Here is a 21389-nt window from a genome sequence, read left to right as displayed (position 1 = left end):
AGACTCTTGAGAGTCCCTTGGACTGCAAGGAGATCCAACCAGTCCATTCTGAAGGAGATCAGCCCTGGGTATTCTTTGGAAGGACTGATGCTGAAGCTGAAACTCCAATACTTTGGCCACCTCATGTGAAGAGTTGACTCATTGGAAAAGACTCTGATGCTGGGAGGGATTGGGGGCAGGAGGAGAAGGGGATGACAGAGGATGAGATGCTGGATGGCATCACTGACTCGATGGATGTGAGTCTGAGTGAACTCTGGGAGTTGGTGATGGACAGAGAGGCCTGGCGTGCTGCGATTCATGGGGTCACAAAGTCGGACACGACTGAGTGACTGAATTGAACTGAATGTAACTGAGCAATTATCTTCTTCATGCCTAGAACACTCTCTCTTGATTTCCTTTTACCCTCTAACTGAAAATTTTCAGTCTCCATTACTATTTTTTTTTCTACTGCCCCTTTAATTTAATCTTCTTTTGCCCTTTTTCTTTTACACGCTACACTAGTGGTTCTTGATTTTTTCACTCACGAACTTTAAGAATCTGAAGAAGCTATGTGCTGACTTCATAGGGTGCGGAAATGGATCTGCTTACAAATATACAAAAATTTGCGTACGTTTTCAGGAGTTTCACAGACCTTCTCCTCTTAAAGCCCATCACTGAACTCCAGGTTAAGGAGTTCCTATGGCTTTAACTGCTACCCATATGTCAATGACTCTAATCTCTGTTTCCCACATAAACCACTTTCCTGAGCAACAGGCCTACTGTCCAATAACTTACTAACAACTACATATGAATGCCCCTCAGGCATCTAAGAATTCAAGATATCCCAAGCCAAATGCATTATCATTCCCCTAAAACCTATTTTCTTCCTAGGAGACAACACCTATGGGAAAGAAAACACTATTTTTAAACCTAACAGACTGAGATTTAAGTCCAGCCCTGGAAGCTTGAGAAATATACGTAAGCCATTTGTGCTTTAATTTCTTCATATTTAACATGAGGATAATAGTATGTCCATTTTCTGGATTGTTATGAGAATTAAAGAATGGAAAAATCTCTATACGAGTGCCACCACATAGCATACATTCCACAAATTAATATTCCTGGATTCCCAATCTCAGCAAAAGCAACTCTTGTCACCAAGAATCCTAAGTCAAAAATGTAGGAATCATCTTCAATGTGTCCTTTTCCTTGTCTGCAACTAATGGACAGCTATACAGTCCTGATTTCTCAACTTTGCCCCCGCCCTTAATTCAGGGTGTCATGTTCTTTCTCATGGGCACAGCAATAGTCTCTTAACCACTTGCTACAGGTCCAATTCCACATTCTTCCAACCTATCCTGTATACTGAAGCCCAAGGATCTTCCCAAGACACATATCTGATAATGCCATGATGGCTTAAATTTGCCCAGTTACCCGTTGCTTCCAGGATTACATCTACCTTAATAGTTCACTGAAGACTGACTATGATCTGGCCCTGTCTACCTCCAACTCAATCATTTGATTATCTGTGGATATCCTCAACTGCCCATAGTGTTTTGGATTCTGTATCTCTGTTCACACTGCTTCCTTTGACTGAATGTCCTCACCCCTGTAATGTCTTTTCTTGGCATTCAAACAACTACTCATCTTTCAAAATGCTGATCAAGCATCACCTACACTATGAAGTTATTCCTGACAGCCTCCTGCCATACTGCTGTTCACTCCCACCTCCATCTGACAGGTGATTTTCTATCCTGGCAAAGATGAATAACATATGGTTCCCAATCTCAAAAAGCTTATAATCATCATTCAACCAAAAATCATGTTATATAACCTGGACTAGTAAGCTGACTTGAAGGTGAAATGATCAGGAATGAAAAAAGAATGAGTTGTAAGTAACTCAAATACTCAGCTCACTGGTGTGTGTGTGTGTCTGTGTGTGCACGCGCATGCTACATGTGTTCACTTCAGTTCAGTCACTCAGTCGTGTCTAACTCTTTGTGACCCCATGAATCATAGCACGCCAGGCCTCCCTGTCCATCACCAACTCCCAGAGTTCAGCCAAACTCATGTGCATCGAGTCAGTGATACCATCCAGCCATCTCATCCTCTGTCGTCGCCTTCTCCTCCCGCCCCCAATCCTTCCCAGCATCAGGGTCTTTTCCAATGAGTCAACTCTTTGCATGAGGTGGCCAAAGTACTGGAGTTTCAGCCTCAGCATCAGTCCTTCCAATGATGTGTTAGCTACATATTAACTGATTTAATATTCATGAACTATGAGTTGGGCACTATTATTACATTATTCCCATTTTAGAAGAGAGGAAACTAAAAGCATAAAGAGACTAACTTGCCCAACATGACCCATCAAAAAATATCAGTATGAATAAAGTATGGACTTCAGTTAACTTTGTAAAATACAAATGACAAATTAAAATGATATACTCTTCAATTCTAATGGAGGTGGTTGAACCTATTATACAGAGCCTATTATACAGTGTGAAGTCAGAAAGAGAAAAACAAATATCATATACTAATGCAGATATATGGAATCTATAAAGATGGTACTGATGAAATTATTTGCAGGACAGCAGTGGACACACAGACACAGAGAACAGACTTATGGACAGGACTCAGGGGAGGCAGGGAGGAAGGAGAGGGATGGATAGACACATGGAAACATACATTACCATATGTAAAATAGATAGCCAATGGGAATTTTCTATATGACTCAAGGATCTCAAACCTTGGCTTTGTAACAACCTAGAGGGGTGGGATGAGAAGGCAAGTGGGAGGAAGGTTCAAGAAGGAGGGGACATCGGTATACCTATGGCTGATTCATGTTGATGTTTGGCAGAAATCAACACAAGACTGTAAAACAATTATCCTTCAATTAAAAATAAAATTTTTAAAGTGATATACTCCTTATAAATACGTCGTGGGATATATATTTATTGCGCCTATTAAAAGTCTGGCACATAAAGAGAAAAAGTGCTCTATTCTCAAAAACAGTTATTTTCTAAATTAAAAAAAAATAGATACAAAGAACAGAAAACTGTACCTCCTTTGAGCAATAAAGTCTTGGGGCAAGAGGAGGCTTTCAAATACATCAGTGAGTTAATGATCGAAATTAAATGAGTGCCGAACGCAGCTCTGGAGCCTTGATCTCCACCCCACAAGTCCTCATCCACACCTCACCTTTCCTCCTCCTACGTGGGAGTGCCCTATCCAAAATGAAAGGGCGGTGCTACGTGGGCCTCCCGTGCGCGTGCGCAGCATCGGCTCGAGGATCGTTCCCATCCATGCGCTCGAAAGCAACTTCTTCAGTCTGGTCACTGCCAGCGTCAGCGCTAATCCCTCTGCCGTCGCGCCGCCATTTTGAAGACGGGAAGAGTACGGCCCTGGGACCGCTGGAGGCGGCTGTACCCGCCGCGACTGGTACGGACGGTTTCCGCCCGCGTTAGCCCCTCCAGATCTGCCCATTTTTGGGCCACAGCTCTCGGTGTTGCCCCTATACTCACAGGGCCCCTGTCGCTGTCCCCGGTCGTCCTGTCACTCTGTCGTTAGGATCTTTTTCGCTTCCTCAACCTTCATCTTTGCTGGAACCTTTGCTCACAGCTTGTTTAGAACCCTGATCGGTGTTAAAATACCTACTTGGAGCGTCAGGACTCCATCCTGGTGGACGGCCCCTCTTTCCTCCCCCGGATCTAGTCGGAGTTGTCTTCCGCAGACACACCGGGCGGGCTGAGAACTACAAGGCCTCCTGTGGGCAGCGACTTGTGCCCTGTGAGGGCAGGGGGCGAATTCTGGTCTCCTGGGGTCCGGGGACAGCTTGGACTTTGGTCCTGTCGCGGAAGAAGGGATACCCAGTAGGCGATGGTGGACATTACCCGAGTGATCTGTTGTTAGAGCTTAATCCATCACCGGCCTGTTTTGTTTTGTCTTTCCCAGGAATAACTTTACAAAAGGGAAGATAATTTTCGTCTGCCCTTTCCGCCAGAAATGGCCAATGTGAGTAAATTAGTCTCTTAAGAAGCAGTACAGTAATAAATTATTTGGGGAACTCGTTAAGAAATGGATGGACGGGTTTAATTATAATGGCATTGATGGCATAATGTTTCTTGTACTTAGAGAATCAAAAATGTCATGTGAAACAAGGGGTGTGAAATTAGGTAATATGTCTTGAAGGTAGTTTGAAAACAAACATATTTCTCAATACTTTTATTTATTTATGCAAATTCCTTTTGAGAAATAAATTCAGTGCCAGCATCCTTTAGGTAATTTTAAAAGGAATTATTTTCGTAAATACTTAGAATCTATTTTTAAGCCGGTTTCTGTTTGGGTAGGTTTTGTAGCAGTTTTAGTATAGGAAGTAACTTTACAAATACTACAAAATGAGAGCAGGAGAGATTATTCTCATAGGCCAGAGGTATTTATTCACGGTAACTGTCCATTGATTACTTAAACCCATCGTGCTATAGGGGTCATAAAACATACATGAAAACTATTACAGTAAGAGTAGAAACTAATTTTAAAAGTTACACAGAGGTACAATACAGATTCAGAGCTTTGTGAAGAGGGGAAAGTCGGGGTTTGGGTTCATTTAATCAGAGAAACATTTGAATTTTAAAAGATGGGTGAGATTATCTAAATCTCACCCAGAACAGGTATATTCAAAGATACCCCCAGCCCCCCGCCCCACCCTGCTTCAGAAATCAAGAAGTCATTTCTATCTTCCTGAATGTAAGATATGTGAAAAAGATGAGTGAGAAATAAGGTTGGATTGTGGATTTAGGATCAAGTAACAAGAGTCTTCGGAGAAGGCAGTGGCAACCCACTCCAGTACTCTTAACTGGAAAATCCCAGGGACGGGGGAGCCTGGTGGGCTGCCGTCTATGGGGTCGCAGAGTCGGACACGACTGGAGCGACTTAGCAGCAGCAGCAGCAACAGGAATCTTGGGGCTTTCCCAGGTGGCTCAGTGGTACAGAATATTCCTGCAAAGCAGGAAACTCGGGTTCCATCCCTGGAAGGAAGATCCCCTGGAGTAAGAAATGGCAACCCACTCAAGTATTCTTGCTTAGGAAATCCAACGGACAGAGGAGCCTGGTGGACTACAGTCCGTGGGGTCACAAAGAGTCGGACGCGACTTAGCAACTAAACCACCAGCAAAGAGTTTTGAATGATAGACTTGGTAATTTGGACTTTATTCTTTAAATTTTGGTGATTTAATTAGAGTTGTGTGTTAGGAAAACTAACATGGTAACATAACAGTTACTCAGGATTGTATTCTTGTAGTTGAATATGATACATTAAGTAATAATCTAATGATGAGACTGTAGGGCCAGGGGAGGATGCTTAAGTGTTCAGGTGGACAGAATGTTCTCGAGACAGGCCTTGCATTTTGGAGACATCTGGAGGAGGTTCAGTTTATCTGGATGTTGAAGAAAGAGTTGGAATTTGTCCAGCCTAAGAGGAGAAGGAAAAGGGCATTTTAGTGGAAGAAATCTTACGGCAGTATAAAAGACAGAAATATGGAAATGTTGGGTAGGTATTTTTATGTGACTGAAAAGTGGAGTAAGAGAAGGGAAGATAAAATTAGTAAGAAATTCTGTCAGAGCGGTAGAAAGACCAGTCAAAGAACACACAGGTTGGATTTCAGAATACTGTATGAAAGGGAAAAAGAATGATTCCAAAGTATCAGTTGGCTAGACTATTTCAGCCTCCTGGTAACTAGTTTTCATACCACCTCTCTAATCCCACTCCTTTCTCTCCTCTACCCTTAGTTGTACATTCCTTAAAACATCTTTTATTTTTATCAGTTAACTCTCTTCCTCCCTGCCTACAGGTTAAAATTCTGATTTATTATCTTGTTGTAATAGGCCCTTTCCTGTCTGTGTCACAAAGTATAACGCCTCTTATAGTTGCTCATAAGTTAAATTTCAAGCCTGTTCTTTACTGCATTACTTAACATCCACCTTCAGTGAACCTGTCACTCTTTGAAAATGACCTCCATACCTTTCTTCCTGAAAGGCCTTCATTGAAATGAGTGCCTAAATTTCTGTTTCTTCACAACCCAATGTATCCTCCATGAAACTTTTCCTATGACCTCAAGGATCTCTTAATTGTTCAAATCTTTTAGTAGAATTTCACAGATGATATGGTATTTATTCTTACGCGTTTTCCACTAATCTAAGAGTCAGCAGTGTTTTAAAATATAAAGGGCCAGGTAGCAAATATTTTAGGCTTTGTAGGCCAGAGTTTCTGAAATAACTCTGCAATTATGACAAGAAAACAGCCATAGACAATACATAAATGGTGTGGCAGTGTTACAGTAGAACTGTATTCACCAGAACAGACGGGAGGCTACAGTCCGCGATAGTTCGCGAACCCCTGCATTAAGTTATTCTGACTTAGCTATTTTGATTAAGTTTATACATGAAAGATGTTCACACATTTATATTGTGACTGATCTGAGTCTAGCAAATGAACATAGGAGCAGAAAAGGTATCATGAAGATGTGTGCTAAACTGGAAGAAAGTGGACATTGCCGTAAAATCAAGAGAAAGATAGCATAGGAGATAATCAGTACAATCTAATAGCAGTAAAAGAAGAGTGTGAAAGTAAGTAGGATTTTTTTCCCTTGGAGAGGTTTTGAAAGTTCTTTATTTTGAAAATAGAAGAATCTTACTAGCTGTGCCACTTTTTTAGTGTTGCTGCTGAATAGGGCAACTTTTCAAAGTTCCTGTTCTTTCTGTATGGCACTCTTGATTCTGGCCTTGCTAGGAAAGCCATATATTTTTACCCAAAAAACTTGGTATTGTGGGTTTTTTTAATATTTGTGTTTATTTTAAAAATTATAAATATGTGTGATGCTCATTCTATGGCAGGTGCTCAATAACAGTAGAATCAATGTTGGTTTTAAAAGATACATTGCAATGTGAGGATTTGCCTGAGATTGTCTGTGTTAGTATAACTTTTATATCCAGAATAATTTTGGGTTTTGTGTCATTCTTAGGTGCTCTGTAACAGAGCCAGACTGGTTTCCTATCTCCCAGGATTTTGCTCTTTAGTTAAAAGGGTTGTCAATCCCAGAGCTTTTTCAACTGCAGGATCTTCAGGTTCTGATGAGTCTCATGTGGCCACTGCACCTCCAGATATCTGTAAGTAAAACTTATTTTTGCTTTACTTACAATTGTTTCATAATATTTGTTATGTTTCCTGTAATATTTCTACTTAAAGTTTTACTGATCTTCTAAAGTTGAGTTTATCCCTTTGAAAGTAAGATCAGAGCTCTGCCTAAATATTTATGCCAGAAAGTTACAGTACTTAAAAAAAATGAATATTGGTTTCTAAAACTTACTTTCTTGAACTTTAGTTTTTTTCTAATCTATATTCAGACATACACAGTCTTCCCTGAAACAAATCTTCTTTTGATCTTATTAAACTATGTTATTATTACTTGCCACTCTTTGCTGAATTTCCTAAATGTAGCCATCACTTCAGAGAAGGCAATGGCACCCCACTCCAGTACTCTTGCCTGGAAGATCCCATGGACGGAGGAGCCTGGAAGGCTGCAGTCCATGGGGTCGCTGAGGGTCGGACACGACTGAGCGACTTCACTTTCACTTTTCACTTTCATGCATTGGAGAAGGAAATGGCAATCCACTCCAGTGTTCTTGCCTGGAGAATCCCAGGGATCAGGGAGCCTGGCGGGCTCTCATCTATGGGGTCACATAGAGTGGGACACGACTGAAGTGACTTAGCAGCAGCAGCAGCAGCCGTCACTTTTTACTAATGAGTGTTTATTAAATCAAAGTCTGCTTTTTCTTATCCACCTCGTACACAACTATATCACATTAATCATTCTCAGTTCAGTTCAGTTCAGTTCAGTCGCTCAGTCGTGTCCAACTCTTTGTGACCCCATGAATCTCAGCACGCCAGGCCTCCCTGTCCATCACCAACTCCCGGATTTCACTCAGACTCACGTCCGTCGAGTCAGTGATGCCATCTAGCCATCTCATCCTCTGTTCTCCCCTTCTCCTCCTGCCCCCAATCCCTCCCAGCATCAGAGTCTTTTCCAATGAGTCAACTCTTCGCATGAGGTGTCCAAAGTACTGGAGTTTCAGCTTTAGCGTCATTCCTTCCAAAGAAATCCCAGGGCTGATCTCCTTCAGAATGGACTGGTTGGATCTCCTTGCAGTCCAAGGGACTCTCAAGAGCCTTCTCCAACACCACAGTTCAAAAGCATCAATTCTTTGGCGCTCAGCTTTCTTCACAGTCCAACTCTCACATCCATACATGACCACAGGAAAAACCATAGCCTTGACTAGACAGACCTTAGTCGGCAAAGTAATGTCTCTGCTTTTGCATATGCTATCTAGGTTGGTCATAACTTTTTTTCCAAGGGGTAAGCATCCTTTAATTTCATGGCTGCAGTCACCATCTGCAGTGATTTTGGAGCCCCCCAAAATAAAGTCTGACACTGTTTCCACTGTTTCCCCATCTATTTGCCATGAAGTGATGGGACCGGATGCCATGATCTTCGTTTTCTGAATGTTGAGCTTTAAGCCAACTTTTTCACTCTCCACTTTCACTTTCATCAAGAGGCTTTTTAGTTCCTCTTCACTTTCTGCCATAAGGGTGGTGTTATCTGCATATCTGAGGTTATTGATATTTCTCCCAGCAATATTGATTCCAGCTTGTGTTTCTTCCAGCCCAGCGTTTCTCATGATGTACTCTGCATATAAGTTAAATAGGCAGGGTGACAATATACAGTCTTGACGTACTCCTTTTCCTATTTGGAACCAGTCTGTTGTTCCATGTCCAGTTCTTACTGTTGCTTCCTGACCTGCATATAGGTTTCTCAAGAGAGGTTTATAAAGCACACCAAAATACCAGGGGAGAGCTCTTAGAAACTTTACCTAATGTATTCTGAAGTGATTGCCCAGGGAATCCTTTTTTCATTCAGTACATTACTTACAGTGTAATGTCAGTTCACTTGGGCATGCAAAGCCTCCCCTAGTTTTCTTGCCTCAGTTTTCTAACTCCATCTCTGATTTTTCTTCAGTTTTCTTGATCTGAAGGCTAAACATATATCTATCATAAATGAAAGGTCTGTCACTCAGAATGGTTAAGGGTTTGTATTAGGAATATACAGCTTGGCCTTGTCCATGGGTTCTGCATCCTCAGATTCAGCCAATCAGAGATTGAAAATATTTGAGGGGGTGGGGAATTCCAGAAAGTTCCAAATAGCGAAACTTGAATTTGCCATGTGCCAGCAGTTATTTACATATCATTTACTTTGTGTTCAATATTATAGGTAATCTGGAGATGATTTAAAGTATACAGGAGGATGTACATAGGTTACATATATGCACATACAGTTCATTCTTGAACAGCATGGGTTGGAGCTGTGCATATCTGTTTTATACACAAGTTTTTTTCCAGTAATAACTAACTACGGTACTACACAGTTCTCAGTTCCTTGACTCTGAGCATGTGGAAATGACTAAACAGAGAACTGACTATGAATTATACTCAGATTTTTGACTGCAGGATTTGAACAACTAACTCTTTTGAGTTGCTCAAAGGTCAGTTGAACTATACCCTTTTTATATAAGGACTTGAGCATATGCAGATTTTGATATTCATGAGGGTCCAGGAAGCGTTGCCCTGTGAATACCTAGGGAGAACTATATAAAGAATTTTTGTAGATCAATAGGACAAAAACAACCCAGTAGAAAACCAAACAAAAATTTCAAAAATGAGTTTTAACAGGCTATTTCTGTAAGAGAAAACCTAAATGACCAATAAACATTTGAAAATATGCTCATATCCAATACTAATATTGAGTATTTATTTGAGGACACATCTAAATCTATAAAACCCACGTTGTTCAGAACAGCTGGTAAGTTTTAATTTGTGAACTGACTCCAGTCGGTTATTGGTGGCTGTCTAGAGCCTTACCACTCAGTGTGATCTGCAGACCAGTATAGCATGGCATGACACAGCATCAGCATCATCTGGGACTGGTTAGAAATGAATTTTGAGCCCCACTTCAGCTCTGATAAATCAAAATCTGCATTTTGAGGAGTTCTCAGATGATTCTTAATAGTTTGAGATGTGCTGGGCTAGAGTGTTTGGGTTGAGAATTATGTGACAGTGTCTGGGTTCAGCAGGGAAAAGTTCCATAATTGATAGGTAATGTCTGTCATAGGTATGGAAGAGAGATATGGGCATCATATAGGGGCAGCCGTAATGACATGACCATTTTTAGTCACTTAGTTCTGGCAGAATATTTGTAAATACTTTTATTGCCAACTAAAGTCTGCAGCCATCCTTTCCTTTCTCTGAACAAAATTCCTACTCTGAGTATTTCTTCATTTGATTTTCGAAGCTACTTTTTTCTGGATCTTTTTTAATTTTTCACGTTAGGATTTTTTATTTTATTTTATAAGAATAAAGTAATGTGTATTCTTCTGTAAGTATCTAATCCATATTCATGACTGTTAAACAGGACATTATGTCACTTTGGTTGGTACAGAATTTTTTCCAATCCATTAATGTTTTGTGCCACCAGGTAACAGCAGTTGAATGCCCCTCCCCAAGGGTTCCCTGGTGGCTCAGATGATAAAGAATCTGACTGCAGTATGGGAGGCCTGGGTTCAATCCCTGAGTCAGAAAGATACCCTAGAGAAGGAACTGGCGACCCACTCCAGTATTCTTGCCTCAAGAATCCCATGAACAGGGAAGCCTGGCGGGCTATAGTCCATGGGGTCACAAAGAATCGAACCCGACTGAGCAATTAACATACACACACACCCCAAGGGTAACCACTATTAAGTCTGGTATCTTTACTTTCAAGTTTTTGGTGTTTTTTTTTTCCTGTATTTAAAGCATTATTGTAAGCATGTAAAATAAATGTCACATATACTGTTCTTGGACTTAGCTTTTTCTTTTAATGTCATTTATCCTGTGAATTTCTTTCACCATATGTAAAGATTTACTAATGACTGTTAAGAATTACATAGTACAGAAGTTCCCTGATGGTCTAATGGTTAGGATTCCAGGCTTTCACTACCATGGTTGGGTTCAGTTCCTTTTTGGGGAACAGAGAGCCCACAGGCCACACAGTGAAGCCAGACAAAAAAGAATTACATAGTATGGATTACAATGCTTTATTGAATCTATTCCCTAATAAGGGAATTAACTATGAGTTGGCAGCTGGTTGCTTCAACTAGTGTTTTGGAAATAACATGAAACCAACTAACATATTTAACCAGTAAAGCAAACTTCAAAGATCTATTGTTTAGGTAAAAAAAAAACCTCATTGGAAGAACAGCATTCTTTCACATTCTTTCAGTCTACGAATGCACTTAAGTTGTAAGGAGAAAACGGCTCCTTTTGTTGTTCCTCTTCAGGCTCTCGAACAGTTTGGCCTGATGAAACTATGGGACCATTTGGACCTCAGGATCAGAGATTCCAGCTTCCTGGGAACATAGGTTTTGACTGTCACCTCAATGGTACAGCATCACAGAAGAAAAGCCAAGTTCATAAAACTTTACCTGATGTTCTAGCAGAACCTTTATCGAGCGAAAGACATGAGTTTGTTATGGCACAATATGTGAATGAATTTCAGGTATGTTGTTAATATCATTCATTCTGTTTTCTAATTATTACAGCTATATTTCTGATAACTATGAGCATATTACTTTCATTGGAAAAAAAAAAAAAGTCCAGTATATACAGAAAAAGCATGTATAGTTTTTAAAACCTTGGTATTGTCCTATACATAGTTTTGCTATATAATTTTTCACATAATTGATTCTTCAAAATATCTTTTTTAATAAATATTTATTGTAAACATAAATAACTTAATTTCTGTAACTGGAAATTTAGATGTTCTTTTTTTCATTTTTACAAACAGTAATTATAATCTATATATGGACCAAATTCCAACTAGTTTTATATTCCTCTAACCATTTAGAAACTTAATAAAATTTTGAGATCTCTAAAATTCTTCAGATATAGTAAACTAAAAAGTAGGATTTTTAAATAGGTTTTGTAAAAACAATTCCTGAGAGGTTTTTTTGAGTTTTTTAGAACTGGTATTGCATATGAATTCTTTAAATGAGTTTTAAAACTAGTATTGCATCCTTGCTCACTCAAATGGGAAGTTACATGCATTTCAGAGTTTGTCGCACCCCCTGATCCTTACCATTTATCATATTTCTATGTAGTTTCAGGTGAAGATTTTGATCAAAATGATATTATAAAAAGTAATAACCCCTCACAGTTTCAGTTAACCTAACACTGGGACACAGTTGACCTCCCCTTTTTATCTCAGATAATTCCTTCTCCATCTTCTTGGCTCCTCCTCTGTCTACCAGTTATACGATATTTCCCAAATGTCTGTTCTTCATTTTCGCCTTTGACTTGCTCCCTGGTCACTTAAGTCCTCAGCTTTCTCCATAGGCTATGTCTTCATATTTCCTAACTTACTCTTTCTGTTTCTGATGTTGCTGGTTCTGTATTACTTGCCAAATATCTTCATCTGGATGTCTCAGAAGTACCAAAATTAGGACTGGTACACATCTAGTACTGAATGAGCCCCCTTTTTCTGTCAAAACTTGTCTTTATTCCCATGTTGTCAGTAGTATAAGTGACTTCGTCATCCTCGCACTGTCCCAAAAGTAAGATGGCAGTGCCAACCTGCCTGCTCTTTTCATCATTCCCCCATGTACAGTGACAATTACACTGCTCTCATCTCTGAAAGTAGCCCTTAGATTTGTGTCAGTTTAGTTCTCACTAATACTATTAGAGTTCAGCGCTGCCTTATCTTACCTGTTTTTAGAGGCATTATAGTAGGATGGACTGTGGAGATAGGATAAACTATCAGAGATTAACTCTTATTTATTGATACTTAATTTCGTGACCTTGAGAAAGTTACTTCACCTTTCTGAGACTGTTTCTTTATATGTAAAATAAGGATAATTTATTAATATTATTTAATTTAAAATAAAAGTCAAAATTTTATAATGTGGCATAAATGGATTTCCATAGTTTTGATCCTTTTCTCACCTTACCTCCCACGATTTCCTACTCCTTCTACATTCTAATCATAGCATACTTTTCATTTTTTGAAAATTACACCTTTCTCTTTGACCATTGCATGCCTTTGCACTATTATTTCTTGCTAGACTGTTTTTTTCCTCTGGGATTCTTAATCTGTATTCTGTCCATTCTTTTATATGTCAGACACATATATTAGTTAACATGTAACTCAAATGTGATTTCAACCTTTTCCTGATTACTCCCAACAAAGCAAGTTTCTTCCCCATTTATACCTCCTGAAGACTTCCTTCACAACTCTGTAGCACTTTTCATATTGGATTGCATTTATTTGTTCATGCTGTTTTTCTTCTCCTAACCCTTACATACCTAAGAGTGAAGACTGGATTTTTACCACTGTAGTGTCTGCTCCTGTTATAATGGCTGATGTATAATAGGCACCCATTAAATTTCAATTGAATAAGAGCTTCTAGACTTTTCCTGTTGGAGAGATTATATATTTAATCACTTTGTTTTGTAAGTTGGTGTTCTTATGCCCATTTTACAGAACAAAAGAAAGGATAATTAGATATAACAAAATATCAGAAGAGGTAACATTATAAGATAAAATAATCATGGCATTTTTAAGTTTTTTAACCAACTTCTAAGTGTAGAATATCAGTAGGTATATATTCCTTTTTCTTAAATTCAACATTTTTAAAAAAATTCTCAAATTACATTCATTACAGAGAAAAGTTTGAGTATGTAAGAATACACTGATTATTACCTGATCACCAGCTAGATTAGGATTATTAAAAAAGCTTTCTAGGACAAACAAGTTTATAACAGGCAGGATATTTTATTTGAACTCCAGATTTTGTTTATATATATTTCTTATTCCCCTAAAGGGTAGTGATGCACCTGTTGAACAAGAAATTAACAGTGCAGAAACTTACTTTGAAAGTGCCAAAGTAGAATGCGCAATCCAAACATGTCCAGAGTTGCTGCGAAGAGGTGTGTTGTGCTTTATTCATTTTTTCACTAGTGTGTGTCAGATTATGTCACTAATTTAAATATGTTGAAAAATGTACTCCTTAGGAATTATAATGTTTTGTAACTGAATATTTTAACATGTCTCGCTGGAAACGATGATTGCCTGGCCAAGAAAAAGACTAGCAAATGTCCCCGGACATCTGACCTCATGCTACCATTAGATAGGATTAGTAGAATTTTTAGTAACTTTTTCCCTAAAGTCATCCTACTCCCAGGTAATTACTGAGAAAAATCTTAAAAATAAACTTTTTTTTTAATTCCAAGACTAACAACATGTAACCCAACTTACTCTTTGGAATTGTTGGCAGTATATTTTTGGTTCATCCAAAAGGAACAGAAGTAAACCAAAACTAAATTTATTTCATCCTTTTAAAAATTAATATGCATTTATAAACTTAACTTGGTACCATAATGATTTGACTTAATCATCATTTTTCTAAAGTGTTTTATGCACTGTTTCTTTTTTCAAAAAAAATAATTTTTTCCTGGAATTTTATTATTATTTATAGATTTTGAATCACTGTTTCCAGAAGTAGCCACCAACAAACTAATGATTCTGACTGTAACACAGAAAACTAAGAATGATATGACTGTTTGGAGTGAGGAGGTAGAAAATGAAAGAGAAGTGCTCTTGGAAAAGGTAATTCTTTCAATTGCTGTTTAATTTTATAATCTTATTTAAACACCAGTGAATACTGTTTTAAAATGATGGCTATCTTTTCTTACCATTATTAGTTCTCTCCTAATGTATGTCAGTATTTTAAAAATGTACATGTTTTCTGAAAATAAAAATGCCAGGGTTTTTTTTTTTTTAGTATCTTTGAAAAATTTATATTCTGTCCAGTACTTCCTCAGTTTTGTTTTTTTTTTTAATTTATGTCTGTCTTAGGAAGTTTGGAAATGCAGTAAACAACAAAAATGTAAAATTAACTCTTCATACCCATCCCTGTTTCCTTTCTTATCCTTTTCTCTCCCTCCATGCCTCTGTCTCTTAAGCATGTCAAGTAAAAAGTGACAATTACCTAATCCTTCTTCAAAGTGTAAACAATAGCAGTATACAGTACAATAATAATATAATAGTTGTACATACCTACATTTTTCCCATCCTTTGCTTTTAACTAGAAAATATGTTTTGACACCTTTCCTTCACATTGCTCATAGATTATATTTCATTCTTTGTAAAATCTGTATAATATTAGATTACATGGGCAAACCATAAATTTTTTAAATTATTAAAAAAATTTTTGGTCTTTCGTAAGTTGAAAATCAAACTTTTGCTTTTATAGGCAGTGAATATATTTGTACATGTATTTTTATGTGCATACTTACATATTCCTAAATAGGGAATTGCTAAATCAAGGGGTATATTTATTTATTTTAAGTTATAATATATACTGTCAATTTGTCCACCAAAAAGATCATCCTATTATATAGGCTGTTACTCTTACCCTAGATATTAGCATTATTTTTCATTTTTATCAACCTGAGAAATAAGTGGTAGCTTAAAATCTCATATTCAGAAATTATATGAGTTTGATTCCTTTGTATGTATGACTTTAAGATTAGCTTACTTAACTACAGTTGAAAAAATTCTCTTTACTAATTTACATGCAGAATAATTTTGGGAGTTTTTTAATGTTTTCTTTAGTGTTGAATGTATGGTTCTCACAACTTATAAAAATATTGTTTACATACTTAACGAAGTATTTTATGATAATGACTTCATACTTAAATGTCCCAAATACAGCTTTGCTAATAAATTCCAGGTAGTAATTAAGTCAGGAGCAAGTTATATGCTAGTTAACAAAGAAGTTATAGAGAGGCATAAGACATTGTCTCTGATTTTTAGAAGATCTGAATTTGATGAGTTGAAATTTAAATATGTAATAACTCAGTGAACATTTTCTGTTTGTATATTAAGACCAGGAGTAGTTTATCATCACTATCATTTAGATGCTGGAGAGTTTGCTCTCACATGTACTTTGCATTGTAAATCCTACTTTTTGATTCATCTAAGATTTTGAGCCTCATTTGATACTGACCCCAGTATAGATATAACTCAGTTTTCTGTAACAAATTTTCAGGTTTTTGAAATGGCACTAAACTTTTTCATGTGATTTTTAATTTTATAGTGACTAAAGCTGTTTTATTTTTTATGGAAAAGAAAACATCTCTTTCTATTTTAGATATGTTAGTGATTATTTTAGGATCACACATGTAGATATTTTATCTTTTGTGATTTAAATCTATCCTAGTTTTTTCCAGCAGATGTCAGTGTTTCCTATTGATGAGCAGAACAAGATAAACATTTAAACTGGTTCTTTCTGTGATCATTTGGCATTCTAAATCTTTGCAAACATTTAAATACATTGTTTTGTTCACCTTGTAGTTTTTGTGTATGTCTTATTAAATTAATACATAATTTTAATGACTTTTCTAGACCATATTCAGTTTTCCTGCTTTTTAAGAATTGTAAGGATTAATGAAATACAGCAGTAAGTGCAAATATTACATAGATAACCTAAAGAATACAGTATTTGTAAATTTTTTCATTAGTTTACAAAAAAGTTTAGGCATACCTTGGAGATATTGCTGGTTCGGCTCCATCACAATAAAGCTGATATGGCAATAAAGTGAGTCACATGGATATTTTGATTTCCCAGTGCTTATAAAAATTATGTTTATGTTATACTATAGTCTATTAAATGTATAATAGCATTGTCTTAAAAAATGCATACCATAATTTTAAAATACTTTGTTGCTAAAAAATGCTAACCATCATCTTAGCCTTCAGTGAGTCGTAGTAGTAAAACATCAGTAAAGGTCAGTGACTACAGATCATCATAAATACAATAATAGATGAAAAAGCTTGGCATACTGAGAGAATTACAAAAATGTGACACAGAGACATGAAGTGAGCAAATGTTACTGGAAAAATGTCACCAATAGACTTGCTGGACACAGGGTTGCCACAGGCCTTCAACTTGTAAAACAACACGTTATCTGTGAAGTACAGTGAAGTCCAAAAAATGAGATATGCCTGTATTTAGAGAACATAGGTTAGTTTAGGTAGTATATCTATAGGAGGGATCAATAAACTTTTTCTAAGGAGCCAGATGGTAGCTTTTTAGGTTTTCTAGGTCATAGGCTCTCAACTACTCAGTTTTACCCTTGTATTGTTAAAGAAACCATATAAAGTAAAATGAAGTCGCTCAGTCGTGTCCAACTCTGCGACCCCATGGACTATAGCCCACCAGGCTCCTCCATCCATGGAATTTTCTAGGCAAGAGTACTGGAGTGGGTTGCCATTTCCTTCTCCAGGGGATCTTCCTGACCCAGGGATCAAACCTGGGTCTCCCACATTGCGGGCAGATGCTTTACCATCTGAGCCACCAGGGAACCCCTAAGAAACCATAGACAATATATAAATGAATAGGCATGGCTACATTTCAGTAAAATTGTATTTCTACACACAGGCAGCAACTCAGTTTGATGGCCCTCTGACTATCACCTCCTCATCCCTTATTTAGAGTATGGCCCATGTGCCTAACTTTAGCTTGGACTTTGAACCAGCTGAATGCCAGAGATGCTCAGTGAGGTCTCATCACTCGGGGTGGGCCTGAAATTCTTGTTAGCCAGCGCTGCATGACCCCTGATAACACTATTCAGCTGCAGCCTTGCAGCTGGCACTCTGTTCGACCTCAGGGAATCTCACCCTGTGTCTGCACAGCTCAGCACGAGGCTACTGAACCAGGAAAGACTGTTCCAGACTGCTTTGAAACCCTATTGTGCCTCATGCTCTTTTCCAGCACCCTACCCCACAACGCCCAGGTGCTTCAGCACTCCAGACCTGTTGCTTTCTACTGCCTCAGCTCAGTGGCACTGTCACTCTGCTTGGGCTCCACTTCTTTGTCCTGCAACAGGAAAGTGTCCTCAGACGAAGGCCAAAGCATATATGGGGATCACCTTATTTGTTTCCCTTCTCTTGAAGACTACAATTTTGTGTCGGCCTGTTGTTCAGTGTCTCCAAACAGTTGCGTCATGTATTTCAGTCGTTTTTGTAGTTTTCAGCAGGTGGCAAGTTTGATAACTGTTACTCTGTTATGACTGGAAGTGGAATTGTGCCCTTGATTTTAAACACTTACAGTCTGTCCTTTTTTTTTAACATTCTAATCTGGTTCTAATGTTTGTTGTCTTTTTCACTGCTTAGAGTTCTGGTAAAGCTAGTCTTTGCATCATAGGAGTTAACATCACAGGATTTTGAATAGGTAATGCATGTACATGGTCTATATTATTTATACATTACATAGAAAAATAGAGAAGTGTATAGTGAAAAGTAAGTATGCTGTCCAGCCCTATACCCAATCTATCCTTTTATCTTATTTTCATGTTCCTTGTCAGAAATATTTCATGACTATTTGACTGGATAGGTGTATTTTTGAAGGACATACAAATAAGTACCTGTTTTTAAACAACTTCCATTCAAATGAATGGTTCAGATCTTTTCATTATGAATATTTTGTTTTCCCTTTCTTATTTTGAAATTTCTATAGTGATATAGCAACTATAGTTTATAATCCTTGACAAATTTGGGAGTTAATAGCACAAAAGTGATTAGAAATAGTTCCTAAAACAAATAATTTAGAAAAAAATGTACAATTTAGACTTTAAAAAAATGAAAGTGTTATATTAACCATTAATTGTTTGGACTGGTAAAAATAATCTTAAGACTATAAGTCCTAATTTATCATTAGTTTTAATTTTTTATTAATCTTGTGTTCTCTATCTGAGGCAAAAGATATTTATTTTAAAAATTTTATTGAAAAATAAAACAATCTGTAGTGATGCTATCTTGAGCATAGTATATTTGTGTCTTTTTCTGTGCAGTTCATCAGCGGTGCTAAGGAAATTTGCTATGCCCTCCGAGCTGAAGGCTATTGGGCTGACTTTATTGACCCATCATCTGGTTTGGCAGTGAGTAATTAAATACATTTTGAAAGCCAGATTATAAGTTGAAGTAGGAATTATTTTTTTATAATTATAGCCTAGGTAAATATAAATCATTTAGGACTTCTTGAAAACCTTACAATTTTATGCACAGAAGTATAAGAATCAATTGAATTCACAACTTTGAGGGACCTCTGGACCTCACTCCTGGTTAAATTAAAGTTCTCCATCACTTTAAATCTTTTTTATTAAAAATAATTTCAAATTTTATTTTTTCCATCCTTACTGATAGATGTTATTCAAATTAAATTGAATTAGTGTGTTTACTGTTAGTTAAAATTAGCATTCAGTAGTTTCATTAAGGAAGAAAATTACTTTTAGAATTAAGAAAATTTGGATGGTAAAGAAATACTTAGAAAAGTAACTTTTTGGAAATTAACATTTATAAATCTATACTTTAAAAAAAATAATGAGCCACTATTATCACATTTTAAATTCTGTGTATGTCTTTCAGTTACAAATAGTAATAAATTTTATTTTAATCTTAAGATAGAAATATATATTGTTTCTTCTCAAAGTTAAGATTTAGTGAGTACTAGAAATGAAAAACACCCTGGGCTATAGTTTTCTTATCTTAAAAATTACAAAGGTGAACCATAGATGATTGCCTAAGACTTATGTCATCTCTAAAGGTCATGTGAAGTTATACATTTGGTTCTAGATAACATGCAGTCTGCTAGATCATTCACATTTCCAGAATACACAGGTATTGAGGGGAGAGGTTTTAGGACAGTTAGGTATTACATGTGACCCTTTTATTTCTTATTTGACCTTCTAAATATTTGCATTATTTATACAGATCTGTGTTCATGTTTACATAAAAATTATTACTCCATTATCTTTCTTGTTAATAAAAATATGACATCATTTTTTATTTCTTCCAGTTTTTTGGACCATATACAAACAACACTCTTTTTGAGACAGATGAACGCTATCGACATTTAGGATTCTCTGTTGATGATCTTGGCTGCTGTAAAGTGATTCGTCACAGTCTCTGGGGTACCCATGTGGTTGTAGGAAGTATCTTCACTAATGCTACACCAGACAGCCATATTATGAAGAAATTAAGTGGAAACTAGCAGTAGGGTCAATTAATTTGATCTTCTGCTTGTCTGTAACATTTGGGATGATCCACAAGCATTGTCAAAGGCTTCCGTTTTTAAAATTTACTCCCTTGTAGGTATTTATTTCAACATTATGGATTTACAATATTGGCAAGTGGTTTATGATTTTTAAATTTCAGATACTCATCATTAAATACATGTTGAGCACATCCACATTGTACAGAATGTGATAATTAACATGTAACCAGAGTATGATATCATACTGTTGCTTCTCCCCTTAATTGGAAAAACCTCACTTTTAATTATACCTCTCCAAAAATAAATCATACATTTGGCTATGATCATATGTGTTTTTTTTTTTGATTGCAGTCTTTTAAAATACAGTTCTTAAAGTTTTTTTCTTTTTTTAAATTAATGCAATTGAGAATTCTGGACTCAGTGTAGATTTAATTAAAAAAAATTTTTTTTTCTTTATTGTCAAGTGTCCTGGTACCAGTCTGAGTATTACTTTGAAATGTATATGCGGAAAAAGAAGAAGAATGCTACATGTTTACATATAAAAGAATTTGAGTCTCAACTTTATATAATAGTAAAAAGTAACTCTAACTCCTTGGTGAGACAGATAAGTGTTCTCAGACAAAACTATGACTCAGCTGCTAGGTCTATTTCTCTAATTTTAACAGATAGAAAATGCAGTAGTTTACAGAAATGCCTCATGGGGGACAGAACTTGTTTTTACAACATTTTAAACTCGGAATTATCTTGGATTTGTCTTTTGTCAATAGGAATAGAGATAAATCTCAGGAGAACAAGTAACTTCTGCGAAATGAATTATTTGAAATGGATTTTTCTGTATTTTTTTTAATTAAATGCCTGTGTTTTAAATGAACACATGAAGATGACCAGCTTTAGTTTATAACTTCATTTAAAATTCTTTGCTTAATTAACATGTAGCCTGATAATGAATATTGCTTACGATTCACAGAGTAAGACCTACAGTGTTCTCATTCGTTATAAAGAAGATAAAGTAGTGACTCCCATAGTGTTTTGAAAAAAAAAAACTTTGAAGTATAAATGCTCAAGAAATTTTCATCTATGTAAGGAGGACCTAAATCAATACAGAACATTTTTGGCACCTGAGAGGCTCATCCTGTTGCCTTTCAGGCACTTCTTCCCCTTACTTATCCCGCATACAAGCAACCACTATCCTGATTTCCTACAGTATAAGTTGGTTTTCT

The 21389-nt window shown here is 36.8% G+C and overlaps 1 protein-coding gene across 1 annotated transcript; it reads left to right on the top strand.

Moving 5' to 3' along the window:
* Window positions 1–3255: 3255 nt before the first annotated feature.
* Window positions 3256–20492, top strand: MMADHC (metabolism of cobalamin associated D). Its single transcript, XM_040229013.1, has 8 exons — window positions 3256–3414; window positions 3928–3987; window positions 6993–7137; window positions 11398–11615; window positions 13936–14041; window positions 14590–14720; window positions 18968–19054; window positions 19972–20492. Exons 2-8 carry the CDS (start codon window positions 3979–3981, stop codon window positions 20164–20166), a joined length of 891 nt encoding a protein of 296 aa, XP_040084947.1. The 5' UTR covers window positions 3256–3414; window positions 3928–3978; the 3' UTR covers window positions 20167–20492.
* Window positions 20493–21389: the final 897 nt, after the last annotated feature.

Source organism: Oryx dammah, unplaced genomic scaffold (assembly GCF_014754425.2).
Source record: "Oryx dammah isolate SB20612 unplaced genomic scaffold, SCBI_Odam_1.1 HiC_scaffold_27, whole genome shotgun sequence".
NCBI classification, from domain to species: domain Eukaryota; kingdom Metazoa; phylum Chordata; class Mammalia; order Artiodactyla; family Bovidae; genus Oryx; species Oryx dammah.
The sequence above is the reverse complement of the archived record's forward strand: the minus strand, read 5'-3'. Positions and strand labels throughout refer to the sequence as shown.